This window comes from Onychostoma macrolepis, chromosome 23 (assembly GCF_012432095.1).
Source record: "Onychostoma macrolepis isolate SWU-2019 chromosome 23, ASM1243209v1, whole genome shotgun sequence".
NCBI classification, from domain to species: domain Eukaryota; kingdom Metazoa; phylum Chordata; class Actinopteri; order Cypriniformes; family Cyprinidae; genus Onychostoma; species Onychostoma macrolepis.
This window is the reverse complement of record NC_081177.1, coordinates 21,617,402-21,635,243: the sequence shown is the minus strand read 5'-3', so window position 1 is coordinate 21,635,243 and position 17,842 is coordinate 21,617,402. Positions and strand designations below refer to the sequence as shown.

The 17,842-nt window shown below is 38.8% G+C and overlaps 2 protein-coding genes across 2 annotated transcripts; both read right to left on the bottom strand.

Moving 5' to 3' along the window:
* Positions 1-1,738: 1,738 nt before the first annotated feature.
* On the bottom strand, positions 1,739-4,220 carry krt18a.2 (keratin 18a, tandem duplicate 2). The gene is made up of 7 exons (XM_058762379.1): positions 3,867-4,220; positions 3,428-3,510; positions 3,146-3,302; positions 2,848-3,012; positions 2,639-2,764; positions 2,325-2,545; positions 1,739-2,233 (listed from the first exon to the last, which is right to left on the bottom strand). Exons 1-6 carry the CDS (start codon positions 4,218-4,220, stop codon positions 2,327-2,329), a joined length of 1,104 nt encoding a protein of 367 aa, XP_058618362.1. The 3' UTR covers positions 1,739-2,233; positions 2,325-2,326.
* A 6,346-nt stretch (positions 4,221-10,566) lies between these two features.
* Positions 10,567-14,246, bottom strand: krt18a.1 (keratin 18a, tandem duplicate 1). Its single transcript, XM_058762378.1, has 7 exons — positions 13,728-14,246; positions 12,340-12,422; positions 12,083-12,239; positions 11,804-11,968; positions 11,575-11,700; positions 11,203-11,423; positions 10,567-11,056 (listed from the first exon to the last, which is right to left on the bottom strand). The coding sequence occupies exons 1-7, from the start codon at positions 14,154-14,156 to the stop codon at positions 10,942-10,944; spliced, it is 1,296 nt and encodes a 431-aa protein (XP_058618361.1). The 5' UTR covers positions 14,157-14,246; the 3' UTR covers positions 10,567-10,941.
* Between the last annotated feature and the right edge of the window lie 3,596 nt (positions 14,247-17,842).

Genomic DNA, 17,842 nt, shown 5'->3' with positions numbered 1-17,842 from the left:
TTAATGAAGCACCAGAACCATTTTTAGGGACTAAATAACATAGAGACACGAATGTGGGTACTTTTAACTTGGGATAGTAAGAAACCAGCTTGCAACCACCCAAAACAACCAACTGAATGTAAAAAGCAACCAACTGAATGTATTAGCAACAATACAGCAAAATGTTTGAACAACATTACCAGTAAGCAACCAGAAAGTAAGGACATTGCCTAGTTTTACATGGCCAAGCCCCACTGTTTCTATAAAAATGTAAACTATCCAGTTAATTTGTAGCACAAATCTCCAATAGCTAATTTATGCAGTGACCACTTTGAAAATCTAAGGGGGCGTAAAGGAAATAGAAAATACCCATTCAAGGGCATTTACGTGCATTCCAAGCGCCCTGGGAAGCATAAAAAACAAATATTGATGTGCAGTAGTGAGTCACTGTTCAGAAAGAATGCAGGACCTTCCCAGAATTATGGGAAAACGGAGGATGTCCAATTAAAATGACTAATGCAAAAGGAAAAAAATGCAAAGTCATGAGACTGTACGGAGTTGGTACCAAGATTTTAACACACTCAAGTATACGTCTATACAGTGACTGTACTGGCTTAGATTACATTCTGTATTGTTCAATTGCTGTTTTGCTGAAATACAGTGGCAACAAAAGCGTTTTGTGTAACTGTCTGGACAGAATAAAAATGAGTTTGAGTGGGCAGCACAAAGTGGGATTCTTGTCATAGCATGTGACCTTAGCAAAGTCTTTTTCTTTCATCTACTTAATAAGGCATTCAAAAGAAGTGCATTGATGTACAAAGAATTACTTCAGACTGTGCATGTAAATAAGCTGAATATTTTTAGAACTCAAGCCTTTGATTCAAAGGCTTAGACAGCTTTTTTAATGCTCTACTGATGCAAATTTGAAGAAACTCTTGTATACTTTATAACTCCACAGAAACTTCATCTAGGCCCTTTAGGCCTAATTTTGCAGTCCAGCTACACTTTTCCATCCACAAATGTCTGCATTGACATCGTCATCTGCAAACCAACCGCCTTTTCCTCTGAATAGGCTTCTCCAGCCGTGACGAAGGCGGATTTGAGTGGAAACAGTGCTTCACAGTTAGCCGCAAATTCCCGCTTTTACAGGCCCACAGTGGAACATTCTATACTTAGTCCCTGTTCAGTGCCACTAGGTCTTTTCATTTTCAAATCAGTTCATGGGGTTCGCCTCCATATATCCGTATAAAACTGATACTAAAATGTCCAAAAAAGTTGTAGATAAGTGGATATTTAACTTAAAAATAAGAAAACACGGCATGAAGTCTTGGTTACTAGTACCACACATATTGGTAATACCCTGCTAACTAAAAAATACTTTTTAAAAAACTATAGATGGTCTGTGAGACTGGGAGATTAAGATGCCAATGGATGAGCCTTCAGGCCTAAATGCTAAACACATCACAATTGTTTTCTGTGTTTCTTCTAAATCCCTCCCTGAGAAATCTGACCCATCATGCTTTGGAGGCAAAATGCTGATAGGTTCCAAGGATGAACATTGTTTAGTTTGACAGCTTTCAATTTCTCACTTACACAGATTTCCAGGAAAGATAACTTGTCAGGTGTTCACTCCAAAAAGATAAGGGTAATCACTCATTTCTTTTAACACTTTACTAGGAAAAAAGATTAGTGTAATCAACCACAAAAAGTAGACCTGTCAGGACAAGGGAGCTAAGTTTATATATTTATTGTTGGTAGGATGATTGTTTGTTGTTAATTTGAAGTACAAAATAAGACCTTAAATTTGTTTTCATTTTGCTCTTCCATTATGAATGACTGTTGGAATGTTTTTGTGAAATCAGACACTACTTACTGTTTTCTTTTACTGTGATGACATGTTGAAAATGCTTATTAGATCCTAAGGGTCCAGTTTGTCATAACATGAAAACGAAACTTTGACACTGCTGAAAAAACAAAGTTTGAGTACAGATACACTGTATGGGTTGAATTAAGAGAGCGGTGCTTTCCAACAACGTGTTCATATTCTGATTCAAAGAAAATACTACTAAGTATCTAAATATTCATAGTGGTTTTTGAGATATTGGCTTGTGCTGTTGTCTTTCATGAACAGTAATGATCTCATGTTTGTTTATATCACTTTTTGATAGTACTTGAGCTGGAGGACACAATTTTTCCATCCACTAGTGTCTGGGTGACAGTCTGTAATGTTGTCCTGATGGGTTCTTTCTCTAATCTGTAAAATATTTTATTAACATCAACATCAAGTTTTCTAAAGAACAAACAGGCATGTTCAAAATGTATGATACAAAAAGTATAAAGCTCACTTTCATTCTTCTCCATCCAGTAGTCTCCTGTAGGTGGCTATCTCAGCTTCAAGCTCCATCTTGATGTTGAACAGGGCCTGATACTCCAGTGTCTGACTTTGAATGTCGGCACGCAGCTGTTTAAGATCAGATTCTCTCAGCAAAATTATGCCATTGTATTGCTCCACCTGCATCCCATATCGCAAATTTGTTTCATTAAGGGCTTCTTCCATAGATGCTCTCTGTAAGAAATGTCAAGAATAAATAAATAAATGCTCTTGAGAAATGTTCAAAAGTGGAGCGCTGCATCAAGGTGTCTGGGCAGAATCTCTTACATTTCCAATCAGAGACTGCAGCTCTGTTTCCAAAAGCTGCATCTGCCTGCGGCTCATGCTGACTTGTGTTTTGGCTTCTTTCAATGCTTCCGCGTTCTCGGTCACTTGAACCTGTACAACGGTGATCTGTGCAAAAAAAGAAAGAAATGTAATACTCTCTTTAGAATATAAATAATGTGTAAAATTTGCAAAGAGAAATTATGCCCCACTTTTGATTCATGCCAAGTTTTCAGTTCCTCCTGGTTCTTTAGGACGATCTTTTCATAATTGGCTCTCATCTCCTCCATGATCTTTGCCAGGTCCTGTCCCTTGGGAGCATCAACATCCACCTGCACTCCTGACTGGTTGATTTGACTATGTAGTTCTGACACTTCCTAAAAATTGTGAGATTTGAGGTTCCACAGGGTTATATCTTGGGTACTCTCCTGTTTGTGAACTACTGCACTCTGATCTATTGTAATTTAATGTACATTTTTATTTATGTGTAGTATTATCAAATAGATTTACCAGTTGATGTTGTTTCTTTAACTCGATAAGCTCCACTTTCAATCCTTCAACATCATTTTCCAGATGCAGTCGTGCCACATTGGTGTCATCCAGCATCTTTCTCAATGCATTTATGTCTGCTTCAACATACTGTCTTAGCTGTAGCTCATTTTCATATCTATAGACACATTACATTAATTGGAATTATTGTTCTTTACATATAGATTGGCTCAAAGGTAATAGACATGGAATAAATCCCACAAAACATACATTGATTTCATTGAGTCTTTAAAACCAACTTACTTTACCCTGTAGTCATCGACAGCCAACTTGGCATTGTCAATTTGAAGACTCATATTTGCATTGCGCATTACCATCTCCAGGATCTAAATGGACATAACCAAAAAAGATACAATAAAGTCTATTGTTAGTTCTTTATCTAAGTGCACTATAAAGAAGCCGCTTCTCAAGGATTGATTACATGCCTTACTCAAGGGCATGTTCAAAGTCCAGTTTTTGAGTCATCCTTACTTTGAACTGAACTTGCAACCTGTGCATTACACCCAATTCACACTATCGTAATGTGCAAGCATTAATGTCTAATTAAAATGAAAGCAAAAACATAATTTAAGGGTAGCAGGTGCTACACATCTATGAAAAAATGTTGTGGATGTCATTGGACAATAATTTAGTACACAGGATAAAATTGTTAGAAACTAGTATTCCAATGGACAGAAAATACCTCTTTGCGTAATTTATCAAGGGTGGCTTGGTAGTGACTGTAGTCCTTAGTGTCTGGACCTTTTTTCTCCAGAACCTGGCGGATTTTCACCTCCAGCTCACTGTTGGCCTTCTCCAAGCTCCTAACTTTCTCCAGGTAGGAAGCGAGACGTTCATTCAGGATTTGCATGGTAACCTTTTCATTTCCAGCATTTCCAACAGTCCCCATTTGTACAGTAGTAGATCCAAAGATGTCCTTAGAATAAGAACCATTATTCCCAGTACTTCTCCAAGAGTAAAATGTGGGTCTTAACATGCTGAGATCCTCTGAGGACATTCTATATATTCTTTTGTTCTGAACACTGAAGTTTTGCATTTTGCTCAATTTTCTGCAGAGAAGAGATCTTAAATGAAAATGAGACCAGATGCAACTGCTGGTTCTGAGAGGTATGAGATTTTTTTATGGTTTTGCAGTTCACAAGTAGTAGACACATTTCTATTATATTTAGACTCTGGACTTCCACCCCACCCACTGCTTAGTGTTATGGTAGTATTAACTGGGTTATGAAACTTGTATGGATTTCTTTATGTAGGACACAAAATAAGATATTTAGAAAAATGCTAGAGTGTTTGTTTGTTTATTTTGTCCGTAGAATGAAAGTCAGTTCAATCTGAGGGTCCACAGGGTTATATTTTGGGCCCTGTAATATTTGTGAGCTATAAGGAACTTTGGACTAAACTGTCCTATTTTGGACTATTTTGGACATTCAATGTGTGGACAAAACACATTTGAAACATTCTTTAAAGTATCTTCTTTTGTCTTCTGCAGACAGAAGAAAATGTCCTACTCACCTGACCTCACTTGGTACTTTTTGAGCAATATGTCTTTTAGAATCCATTTAAATTGGGAAAGATCTTATTTCAGATAAGTCCTAACATGGAGAACCTGTATAAAATTCTTATGTTCATACAACATCGTACAGGTTCTCCTTGAATGCTGTCTGCAAGAATAATTTACCAAAGTCTAGCCTCTTTTTCTGTTCTCACGATAGCTTTGAATGACTCTCACAAATCACAGTGGCTGAAATAAATATCAAAGATGCCGACTTCCACAGCAAAAGGTCTTATCACAACTGATATTATTTACAACCCCAATTCCAGAGAAGTTGGGATGTTTTGTAAAATGCAATAAAATCAAGAATCTGTGATTTGTTAATTCTCTTTTACTTTTATTTAATTGACAAAAATACAAAGAAAAGATTTCCAAAGTTTTCACTGACCGACATAAATGTATTTTGTAAATATGAACAAATGTTGTTTGTGACGGCTGCAACACACTCCAAAAAAGTTGGGAAAGAGGCATGTTTAGCACTGTGTCACATCAACCTTCCTTTTAATTACAATGTTTCATTGTCAGTTACAAATGTGGTTGTCTTCCTTTCTTGTTTTTTGTGAAGACTCAAGCCACATTTAGTTCTGTAGTATTTCTTATCTAATGTTCACATAACCACCAATTACATATTTTATTAACATGCACACACACATTGTCAGGGAGTCTCAGTCACCAGCTCTTGACTTCATGTCCCAGAATCCACCTGTTCTCAGTCAAGATCACCATCACCTGGAGTTCTAATCACCCGCACCTGCTGTCTTCAATCAAGTCACCTATTTGAGCATGCTCCTCTCAGTCACTCATTATCTGGTCTACTGTTCACATCCATGAACTTACCAGACTCTTTGCACTCTGCGTGCGTAGATTCTCCGACAATACTCTCCTCAGTTCCTGGTCCCCGATCTTTGACGAACGTGCAAAGACACCACATCTCAGTAGACAGCTAAGACCCATTGGACTGTTCATTGTGCTTGATTCTCACCTGCCATTGCTCCTCACGATCTGCATCGCTGATGCTGTTAATAAACCTATCTGATTATTACTTACCTGTTGTCTCTTGCTAGATCTGTGAAAGAAGACCGGCCGATCACAACTATACCATGGACTTCCTATCTTCTAACCAACCTGATCTCACAGAATTCCGTGTAATGACCACGGACCCTTAACTCCGAATCTGTGGTGGTATCACAGAATCGCCGAAAATTCCGTGATGGGCTCACGGAAGTGATATCAATGTAAGTCAGTGACAGGCATCAGCCATGAACCACGCACGGATCCATTACACGGAATTCTGTGAGACCAGGTTGCAAATTATATATTGGGTAATAACATTGCCATTATTGCATATATGTGTTGGGGTTTGATTTTTCAATGTAAACAGTCAAAACAGTTTTATTTATATTACATTATTTACACATTTATGAGCACGTAACCCAACCCCTGCCCATAAACCTACCATTTGTAAATAAAACACAAGATATAACAGACAGACACAACTACCGTCATAATTTATTCAAAAAGTATTAATATTCCAAGTCTTCCGAGGCGAAACGATTGATTTGTGAGAGGAATAGACGCGATCGCCGTCTCCGTCCGCTATGTGCTGCAGTCTCTGTGCGTAAATTCAAAAAATGCCGCCAGAAGAAGCTTTACGTCAGCTTTAGTTGTGAAATACCATTGGCTCTTGCGTGTCTCGTGATCGATTGCGTCATGCTGTTGTGACAGGCTATTGGCTCTTGTATGTCTCGTGACTGATTGCGTCATGCTACGGCCCGGGAGTATCTTTTTGGATGAGATGTGAGCGCGTTAACGGAGCGGGATCATTTTCAGCGATTAAAACCTTGTGTTTTTACTCTCTTCTTCGCATAAAGACTTCGTATGGCTTCAGAATACTTGGAATGCAACACGACTTGTTTGTAATGCTTTTATACTGCTTGTTTATGGACAGTTTTTGCAATAAATACCCGTGACTGCACTTATATTTGCCTGTGTGTGTTTTATATTGTTCAGAAGTGGGTAGGGGTGGGTTAGGTGCTCCAGTGAAAGTATAAATTTATATACAAATATAACTGCATCGGAGTCACTCTTTTTACGTGGTCCGATGCAGCGCTGGTGTAACCAGTGAATCCGTGCGTGGTTCACGGCTGATGCCTGTCACTGACTTACATTGATATCACTTCTGTGAGCCCATCACGGAATTTTCGGCGATTCCGTGATACCACCACAGATTCGGGGGTTAAGAGTCCGTGGTCATTACCTCACAGTTTTCCAAGATGGCTGTCCAATTGAGGATTGTCTAGGAATTTATTGACCTTTACTATAGGGTATCATTGAATGAAAGAACTTTGAAGACAATCTTCTGGGGTGGGTTGGATGATCTTATCTATCAACAGATGCCAGCGTCCGATACCATCTGTTCCTTGGAGAGCTATATTGAATATGCACTGTGGCTAAGTACTTCATCCTATACTTTAGGTGAGGCTACTGACTGCCATGTGGATCGGACCGTAAGCCCTGAATCGCCAGCCGCTGCTGACTCAAGCCCACCGTCCAGCCATTCCCCAGTCAAGCAGGCGTTGACTCAAGCCCGCTGGCCGCCACAACATCATGCCCGCCGGCAGTCCAATTCACAGACTGTTAGCAGCCCGCTCCTCCAGAGTGCCATCCGGTTCCCGCGTCCAACCCCCAAACTTTTTTTTTTGGGGGGGGGTAGTAGGACTCCAGTCATAGTGGCCGAGCCATGGGTCGAGTTCAAGGCCACGGAGTCTCTCCTGCCATGGCCTCCTGAGCTCCCTGCTCCACCATGGCCTCCCGAGCTCCCTGTGCCACCCTGGCCCTCTGAACTGCCTGTCCCGCCATGCCGCCCCAAGCTCCCTATTCAGCCATGGTCCCCTGGACTGCTGATTCCGCCATGGCCTCCCAAATCCCCAGATCCACCATGGCTCCTTGGACTGCCTGTCCCTCCATGGTTCCCTGAGCTCCCTGATCCTCCCTGGAGGCTTCCCGTGTTTCTGTCTTGGACCAGCCGCCTCCAGGACGCCCCCCCCCCTCCCCTCCCCGGTGGATATGTTAGGGTGCGGCACGCGCCTTCCAGGAGGGGGAGGTAATGTCAGGGAGTCTCTGTCACCAGTCACCAGCTCTGGACTCCATGTCCCATAATCCTCCCCGGCTCACACCTGTTCTCAGTCACGCTCCTCTGTCACTTATTGTCTGGTCTACCTTCTCACCTGCCATTGCTCCTCACGATCTGCTTCACTGATCCTGTTAATAAATTTGATTATTACTTACCTGTTGTCTCTGGCTAGATCTGTGACACACACATACACGCATATATATATATATATATATTTCACTGTCCCACAAGAAAAAAAGTTTATATAATTATTTTCGTTATTTAAAATGCTATAAATCATTAAACATTTCTTTGTCGTACATTGAACTGTTATTATTAAAGTTGCAGTGTTATTTGAATTTTTTGTTTTTTGTTTTTTGAGCCAAATGTCAAAATTGTCCTATGGTGTGACTGTCTCAAGCATGTTTCAATAAATTACAACTTTTATAAATTAAAAAGAAAAGCATAAAAATGTTAATAAATACCTCCGGCATAATTGGACATGTGTCTATTTTAGTAGACTATTCTATTTTATTTTAAAATGGCAACCATTTTTTTTTTCATCCATATATTTCTGAGAGTGTAGGAACTTGATACATTTTGTCTCTGAAAACCATGTCCTCTGATTTGAAACCATACTGATTTTAAATCAGCCAATTCCAGAGAAAACATTTAATTAGTTGAAGGACCCCATTCATGGTTGTGTTACTGAAGCCTCCTGTGAAGCCCATGACATGAGCAGATGGTCAATTTTTGTCTCAGAATTGTTCGAATATTGAACTTTTTTGGAACCACTACAAAAGTGTTACGTTTTGTTGTCCTTTGGTGTGACACCCCTAAATTATATATTTTTTAATTAAAAACTGCATGTTAAACTCAGGGATCCACCAGAAGGGAGGAGATCCTAAGAAAACGATGCAGAAAGTCAATACAATAAAATGATGCCTTAAAAAGAGTAGCTATATAGTTTTTAAAAAAACATTCACATCTTAATGAATATAGTTTCAATCATATATCAATAATATTTATCTGTATCATAAATATCAATCATATTTAGCTGTGCCGCACATGCAGCATGGGGGCTAGAAGAATTTCAGTAACATACTGATAGACTACGAGACTGAATTTTGTTGATGAAAATTATTTTGCTTTGTTTAAAAAAAAATGTTGATATTGTTTGTATCCAAATTAAACTTTCTTTCTCATTTGACATATTCAAAATTAAATAGAAATACTTTAATAACTACCATTTCTGTCCTTTAGTGTGACATAATGTCCTATGTTTTGAACAGTTGACAGCAAAGTTGTCTTGTTGTCAAAGTTTGTCTTGAAATTGTCCAAGTCATGGGAAAAAATTATGCAAATTATAATTTCATATTAAATAAATAACACTATATGAAAATAAGTGTCTAACAATGAAGATCTCTCTCATGCAATTTATATTTTATTAAGAGTTTTTTTTTTTTTTTGTCACTGTCAGTCTTGCCCTGTTTAATTTGGATTAAAGACTGTATTTTGAGTTCATCCTCGTCTCCTTGCTTCCCTCGTGTGTGTGTACCGTGGAAGACCAGACCAAAATTTTTTTTTTAGTCCTGTTTGTTTTCCCCTGTGGCATGGAAGTTGCCGCTCGTCCTTCTGCCATAGCCCACAGATGATGCGTGGGAGTTTGGTGGGATTGCCGTGAGTGTTGCGAGTCCACCGGCTGCTCGTCAGTCAAGTTTACCAGCCGCTCATCTGTCCAGCCCTCCAGCTGCGGCTAATCCAAGCCCGCCGGCTGCTCCAAAGTCAAGTTCACGGGCCGCCAATCGCTCAAGCCCGCTGGGTATGGCTAACCCAAGCCTGCCGGCCACTCATCCGTCATCCAGCTCCAGCCCCTGACCAGAGTCAAGTCGTTTTAAAGTCTTGTTGTGTCCACAGGAACAGTTTTTATCCAGTCTTGTCTTGTCTTGTCCATGGAGACTCGTCTGCCTCTCCTGTTGCGGAAATGGAAGCGGTTCCTGAGCACACCCTGTGATGTAGTAGGACCTATTACCCAACCACCCCCCCAAAAAAATCCGAGGCCACGGCCACAAAGACCACCTGCCATGGTCACCTTAGTACACTGATCCGCCGTGGTGCCCCGAACTGTCTGTTCCGTCCTGGAGGCCCCCGTCCCATCCTCCAGAGCGCCCACCCCGCCTTCCGGGAGGGGGTAGTTATGTCAGTCGTGTCTTGTGTGTTTCCCCCTCTATGCCCTTATTTGGTCCTTCCTGTTCCTGTCCTAATTTAGTTTGATTGTTTAGATTCTGTTCAGCTGTGTATTAATTATCTTGTGTATATTAGTTCCTGTCTGTTCAATTAGTTTTGGTCTACTCGTTACTCCCGGTGTTCCTGTGTGTAAGCCCTGCCTTGTCTTGCCCTGTTTGAGTTTATTAAAGACTGTATTTGAGTTTATCCTCTTCTCCTCGCTTCCCTTGTGTGTGTGCGCACCATGACAGTCACACCATTGGACAAATTTATGGTACAGTTCAGTAAAAATGTAGTTAAGGACCCTTTATATTTTCTCAAAGACCAGACTTCACACTACATAAATATATGCATTTCTTCTTCAAAAATGGTCTTTTACAAAAAAAGCATTTTTTACTGGCTATTTGTCAACTACCCATAGATAGATAGATAGATAGATATTCTTAAATCCCATGACATGGAATTGTCATAACAAAGGAAAGAATGCAAAGATTTGATAAGTGTCTTTTATTTGAAAAGACAAGACATGATGACAACAACACAACATAAAAACAAAATGGGACAATTAATGATCATAAACAATCATTGTCATTACAAAAATATGTAATAAAGCTTCAATAGTGTTCTTTGACCTTCCGTTTTTGTGGCTTTAGTCATTAAAATGTTAAATTTTGTTACAATTTTTAAGTTAGTGTTGAAATGTACTAGTTAAATCTCATTGCATATATGCTCTGAGACACTTACAATAAGGCACTTTGGACTAAATAAATATCTAATGTGTTAAGTCCAACATGTCTTTAGATCATTTTATCATTGGCCCATGGGGTTTTTCTGGTGTGTTGTGGAGGTTGATTTGAAATTTGATGTTCAAAGTTTCCTCTCCTTGGTTTCTGTGCTTGAAGACACCACCTTCCCATCCACCAGCGTCTGTGTGACAGTCATCACTTTTACCTTCTTTTGCTCTTCAAGAGCATCCTGGAGCCTGCATGAGAAAACATACCTATTACCCACCATACAAAACAAATACTCCTAGCAAACCTAGCCACAAAGTTTTAAAACCACATTACATGTCTAAACAAATGGTGGACTGCTGTGAAAAATCTTGATATGCTTTAGAAAAAAACTTACTTGAAGTCTCCGCCGTCCAGAAGTCTCCTGTAGGTGGCAATTTCTGCCTCCAGCTTCATCTTGATGTTCAGCAGAGCCTCGTACTCCTGCGTCTGGTGCTGGATGTTGTTGCGCAATTGTGTGAGCTCAGCCTCCAGTTGCAGGAGGGCGGCGTTAAGGCTCTCGATCTCCATGTTGTAGCGCATTTCTGTGTCCCGCAGAGTGGCCTCCAGTGATCCTTTCTGAAAAATGAAACAAAGAGAACCCAAACGTTTGAGCAAACTTCACTGAGACAAAATCAAGATGTGATACTTGAAATAATACAGCTAATTTAATAAAAGGATTAGAAAGACATGATGGGAAATAGCAATGGCTACAAGAAAACTAACTCACCAGGTTCTTCTGTGACTCCAGCTCGATCTCCAGTGTCTGAATTTGTCTGCGAAGTTCGTTGACTTCTGTACGTGCACCCTGGAGGGCCTCTGTGTTCTGTGTGACTTGTACCTGAATCTCTGTGATCTGGAGAGAGCATAAAATTTCACATTAGCCCCAAAACAGTGGTATTGACATGTGACATTAACAAGACTCGATTTCAAGAAAATGATTGTCTTTTGGAATATACCTGAGATTCGTGCCAGGCCTTCAGCTCCTCCTGGTTCTTCAGGGCCATCTTCTCGTACTTGGCTCTAATCTCCTCCATGATCTGGGCCAGATCATGTCCTTTAGGAGCATCAACATCCACCTGCACTCCTGACTGGGAAATCTGGTTACGAAGCTCAATTACCTCCTGTTGGGTGGAGAGACCATAAAATAAGCCTTAAAGCAACACCCATAATGGGTTATGAGGTAGACAAATATTTCCAGATGTGCTAATGTCCAAATGTGCAAGATGTGTACTCACATTGTCATGGTTCTTCTTAAGGAAGATGAGCTCTTCCTTGAGGGCCTCAATCTCGCTTTCAAGGTTCATGCGGTTCAGGTTGGTGTCATCAATGACCTTTCTCAGGCCGGCAATGTCAGCCTCCACACCTTGGCGGATGGACAGCTCAGATTCATACCTGCAGACACAACAAAGATCAATGGGTCGCTCTTCTAGGAAACCAGGAAATTTCCCATGAGGTCAAAATATTTGTTATAGTTCACAGTTTTGTTACTTACTTGACTCTGAAGTCATCAGCTGCCAGACGGGCATTATCAATCTGGAGCACTAGACGGGCATTATTTGCGGTGGCATCAAAGATCTACAACAAAAACAGAAATCAAGAATTCACCATTGAACAATATAATGTGCAATTATGACACACAAAACCTCACCTAACTGTTTTACAATTGTTCTAGTGTGATATATAATGTGTAAGTCACATGGCCACTGTGTACCAAACTGCAGTAGCATCTTCTGCTCTAATGTCTTAGTTTGCTTAGATAAGACCTACTGGAGGACAAAGTTCATTTCACAGTCTGTTAGATAATCATTAACCAACAGCCATGTTGGAAAAGCAGCTGGTGTCTGTTTGATGGTTGTAAATTAAGCTGTATAGCGGGAAGAACAGGGTTTGAGCTGGATTTCCTGTTTTTTTATCCCAATGTGCTTTGTTTTGTAAATGCTTTCCATGTTTGCAAGCCAGCATATCCTGGCATCATTGAAAAGGGCTGGGACAAATAGTAACATATTTTCCATATGCTAATGGTTGTTGGCTATGTATCTGTACTAACAATTGTAAAATAAACAAGTTATAGTTTATTATATATATATATATATATTTTATAATTTACTGAACTTTTAAACTGTAAATTTCTTTTCATTCACACCATTCTTTTAATTGAATCTACCTGTCACTTTACTGCATAGTCACTGATGAATGATAAATCAATCATTTTGATAACACTGCCTAGTTATCAGTGACATATTAGCTTTATAGTTCAGCTTCAAGATACAGTTGGTGTGAAACTGACGCTAATCAGTATTTTATCTGCTTTATGAACTTCTTTTCAAGAAAATGTAGAATAGCACTATACAAGTAGCTATGAATGAAGCTAGGAATATCTCTGCCAAAGTCTCACAGCTGGTCGCATTTTGCACTGTCTGAACTCTCTCCACTTTTCCATTTCCCTTATGACACAGACAGACGCTAAAACATCTCAGATCCCAGAGTTTCCATACACAGGGAATAAACAAGCATCTGGATGTGTAACAGGTCAAGAATAAATACAGGACGGAAATGCTTATTCACCGGAAAACCGGCTGTAGGCAGAAGTTACGCCTGCCGTCCCGCAGAGACTGAGCCTCCCTCCCCCATGCCTTCCCTCTGAATTTAGTTTCACCCATAGTTTACTTTTTGGTTCTCTGCCTATCAGTGCTGGCCATCAGTAAACTCGCATTCAGTTCTTTAAGCTTTAAATTACAAAGTTTCTGTCCTGAAACCCAATAAATGTCCAGTAGACTGTTAATAAACACAAAGCAGCACAATTAGACTGTCACATTAAGTTCTTTATAGATGCTGTAAATTTTCTCTAGCCTTCTCCCATTCAAAGCCATTCAAACTCACCTTCTTGCGCAGATCGTCAATGATGGGCTGGAAGCGGCTGAAGTCGTGCATATCAGGACCTTTCTTCTCCAGGGCCTCGCGGATCTTCAGCTCCAGCTTGCTGTTGGCCTGCTCCAGGGTCCTCACTTTCTCCAGGTAGGAGGCCAGACGGTCATTCAAGTTCTGCATGGCCATCTTCTCATTGCCCATGATCTCACCTGTGGATCCAGTGGCACTCACATGGATGGAGCTGGACATAGAGGGAAGTCCAATTCCACTGCGGACACCTGAGTAGGAGGCAGAAGAGATTCGGGTTCCTTGACCTCCGGCTCCACCATAGATGCTCGCAGCCCGGTAAGTCGGCACGTTGGTGGTACGCTTGATGGACATCTGGGACATCGGCACCTGGGAGGTGGAGGAACGCACGCTGTAGCTTGTTCTCAAACTCATGGTCGCTGAAGTGAATGAACAGATGAGTGATTGAAGGCCTGGAGAGAGGTAGAGCTCAGTAACACAGCCAGAAGAGTGCACAGGGCATGAGGGACACTCTCAGGCTTTATGAACAAACTGTTCCTAGAACTCCCGCCCCCAAGCCCCTCCCTTCAGCCAATCACATTCCTCCATGTCTAGAGTGTGGTTCTGTGGGTTTTGTGACTGAATTCCTTTAAGAAGTTTGTTATTACAAGTGGCTCCGTTTTTCCTCTCTGAAATTAGACAAAAATGTTCTTGACATCTGGATTTCTTATTATTCCTTATTATTAACATTTTAAGATGTAATATGAGCATGAAACACATATGATAAAGATCTGTTAAACTAAAAAGAACAACTTAGCATTACAATATTACAACTTTTAACATTACAATAAGGTTTTATACATCAGCATTAAGAAATCCTATAGTTAACATAAAATAACAACGCACAATACTTTAAAGCTTTTATGATTTTAGGTCAATGTTAATTTATAAATATACTACATTTTTTGCTTTAAGTTGTATACATGAATATTACTTAATGTATTATGAAAGAACCTAAATTAACAACGAACAATTTTATTTCTAAATTAACATTAACCTAGATTAATAAATGCTGCAAAAATGTGCAAATTGTTAGTTTGTGATACCTAATACATTAACTAATGTTGACAGTGTTACCGCTTAGTCACACAACTTCTGTTTAGAAGTAAATTTTATTTTCCTATTAGAATATATATATATATATATATATATATATGTAGTAGATAATTTGCTGGTGCTATTGAGTAACTCCTCCAGAGAACCCAAACTTGTTAGACACTCATATTGAGAAATCATTACATTATGCAATTTGTCGATTCATTTTTTTAAATTTCTTTTTACTGTAAATGAGGAAAGAGTTTCATGTTGCAGCTGGCTATCTTTCTCATCTTTTTCACTTAACCAGTGCACTGGAAAAACTGGAAAAAATGAACAGAGAAAAGATTAGCCTATCACGATTTTCTAGTTGTGATATCCGATCACCGAAAGGATTTTCCTGACTGCCACGCCTACAAAAGGATGTGTGAACAAAGGAACAATTAGTCTGGCTCCTGAGTACACACACATGTACGGACAAAGAAATGAGCTAATCACTGAAACCTATCTGGACCCCCCTGTAGTTTTAAAACCATTCACACATTGGATTAGATCCATACCTGTTTGAAATAAGCTTCACAAAGATGAACTTCAGAAGAGAAAGCTGATACTGTGCCCACATTCCCAAAAGATTTCCTTTGGGTTTGTAGGTTGCATTTTAGTTTATTTAGACAGAAAGAAATTGCTAACTTTGGAAATACACAAGAGATTTAAACTGCTCGAAAATATGTCAGTGGTATAAAGGCTTTTATGTGTGTTTTCAAACACAGGACAAACAGACCTTTTGTTTTTTGAAAAGCATTTTCCGATAAATTCATTCTGTGGAAATTTTAGGATCTCATAAACAGCCCTAAAACTGCCTCAAACAGTCCTAAAACTGTCCCAGGCCCGTCTGAATAAAGCAAAGCTAGATTGTGAGAGTCTTTGGCTGTGTATGTGTTCTGTGGCGATCCTCCCTTATCCATTGTGTCGGAATGTGTTTGTTTGAGGCTGGAAGGGCACAGGAGGAATTTGATGTGAAAGAATGCAGATCAATGTTGTTGAGCCCATTTCACAATCACAGGCTCTCAGTTTGCCGTTGTCTATTTATTTATACAGAAAATTATTATTTTTGCTGTATCAGTTTTTAAAAAAGCTATAACCTCAATAATGAATGAAGTAGTGCTATTTTATGAAGTTTAGTTTATTTATTTATTTATTTTTTCTGAGTACTTGCATTCAGATTATTCTTGTATGTTACTCTAATGGAATTATTTATAATTTTAAACATAATGTAGTGACTTTTTAAAATATTTAGGTAACATTTTACAGTAAGATCCCATTAGTTAATGGTAATTCATGCATTAACTAACATTAAATACTATAAATTTGTTAAAGTATTTATTAATCTTTAGTTTTTAAATTACAACTGTTCATTGTTAGTTCATGATAGCTCTGGTCCAATAAATAATATTAACATATATACAACTTTTGATTTCAACAATGTATTGGTGAATGTAGAAATTAACATCTTCTAAGAATAATAAATGCTTTAGAAGCATATTTCATTGTTATTTCATGTTAACTAATATAGTTGACTAATCTGAACAAATGGAACCTTATTGTAAAATGTTACCAATATTTAACAACGTACAACCATTAAATAAATGTAAAGGCATTGTTGCTCTCTTTCCTATTCAGGTGTGTGTGATCATTCTAAAAGCTTTTAATAATTTTTCCAAAACATAATGTAATCAGTGCTGTGGGTTGCCAGATCCTCCACACTCCACCCATTGGAGATTGTGAGATTATTGCTTTTAAATTATGATGGAGGCATGACAAAACAAGCGGGTGGTCCAGTCATAACTCATCTTGGATTTAAGGTGTGTCCTCCCAAAAAAAAGAACATTTTCAAAAACAAACATGCATGCACATTCTCTCTCAGTTCATGCTATACAAAATTTTGAAAGACTTCATAATTCTTAAAAAGATAATATAAGTGATCTGTTTGCTCATTACAGTTGTCAAGGTAATCATAAGGAAATCAATTTTAAATGCCGGTCACATTGCATAATCTAATATGGGCGGGGAGGGGGAGGGGTTGGGTCATAGCGGGATAAAACTGATAAAACTGAGTCATTTTACTATCAGGTGAAAGCATGAATGCCGTATATGGGCATGTTTGAAATGTGCTCATTGTGTGTATGTACATTCGTTGACATAGCACCCATGGGTAAATACAGGGATTACTATTCATTTACATAACTCAACAAAGCAAACTCAATTCAAATAAAAACTGATGCTACTGATGTCATTTCGTTATGTGCTGCATTGTATGTCGTACTAAGTATAGGTCAAGAAAGTGCCTTTTAAACACTGAGCAGGCGGATCTGGCCTATTTATTGGTTTATTGGTTGACTTGGATGCTGTCAGATATAATCTGTTGAGTTATCATCATCTGAAATATCTTGCCTGGAGTTTGTTTGAATGAACTGTCTTGTATTCATAATGGCGTTTTGAATGAAAAAACTTGTTTATCTAATCCTTTCAATCACAACACAAAGGACATCTAGTAACTGCTGCTTCTCCAATCCCTTGAGAACTCATCCAGATTCACAAAACCAATACAACTTTGTAATACACTACTGTTACAAAAGAGAGAGAAAATAACACTTTTATTCAGCAAGGATGCATTCAATTGATCAAAAGTGACAGTAAATATATTTATAATGTTACAAAAGATTTCTGTTTCAAGTCAATGCTGTTGAACATTCAACTCTATTCATCAAAGCTTCCTGAAAAATGTATCACAGTTTCCACAAAAATATTAAGCAGCACAACTGTTTTCATCTATAATAATAAAAAATGAGGTAACGCTTTCTATGAAGCCCGTATTTATAATACATTATAAGGGTATTATTAAGGCATTATAATGAATGCATAATGCATTATAAAAAACCTTATAATATGTTGTATCATCTCATGAATATTCACAAGAACAGTTTTAATATATTATAATATTTACTTATTTGTGGTTATAGCTTTTA

Bases quoted from the DNA above. Each gene is read 5' to 3' on its own strand.
- krt18a.2 (XM_058762379.1), bottom strand. From the start codon at position 4,220: ATGCAAAACTTCAGTGTTCAGAACAAAAGAATATATAGAATGTCCTCA. The intron at 3,511-3,866 runs GTATTTTCTGTC...ATGTCCATTTAG, and splicing joins TTGATAAATTACGCAAAGAG to ATCCTGGAGATGGTAATGCG. The intron at 3,013-3,145 runs GTAAATCTATTT...CACAATTTTTAG, and splicing joins TAAAGAAACAACATCAACTG to GAAGTGTCAGAACTACATAG.
- krt18a.1 (XM_058762378.1), bottom strand. From the start codon at position 14,156: ATGAGTTTGAGAACAAGCTACAGCGTGCGTTCCTCCACCTCCCAGGTG. The intron at 12,423-13,727 runs GTGAGTTTGAAT...TTTTTGTTGTAG, and splicing joins TTGACGATCTGCGCAAGAAG to ATCTTTGATGCCACCGCAAA. The intron at 11,057-11,202 runs GTAAGTTTTTTT...TTTCTCATGCAG, and splicing joins CTGGACGGCGGAGACTTCAA to GCTCCAGGATGCTCTTGAAG.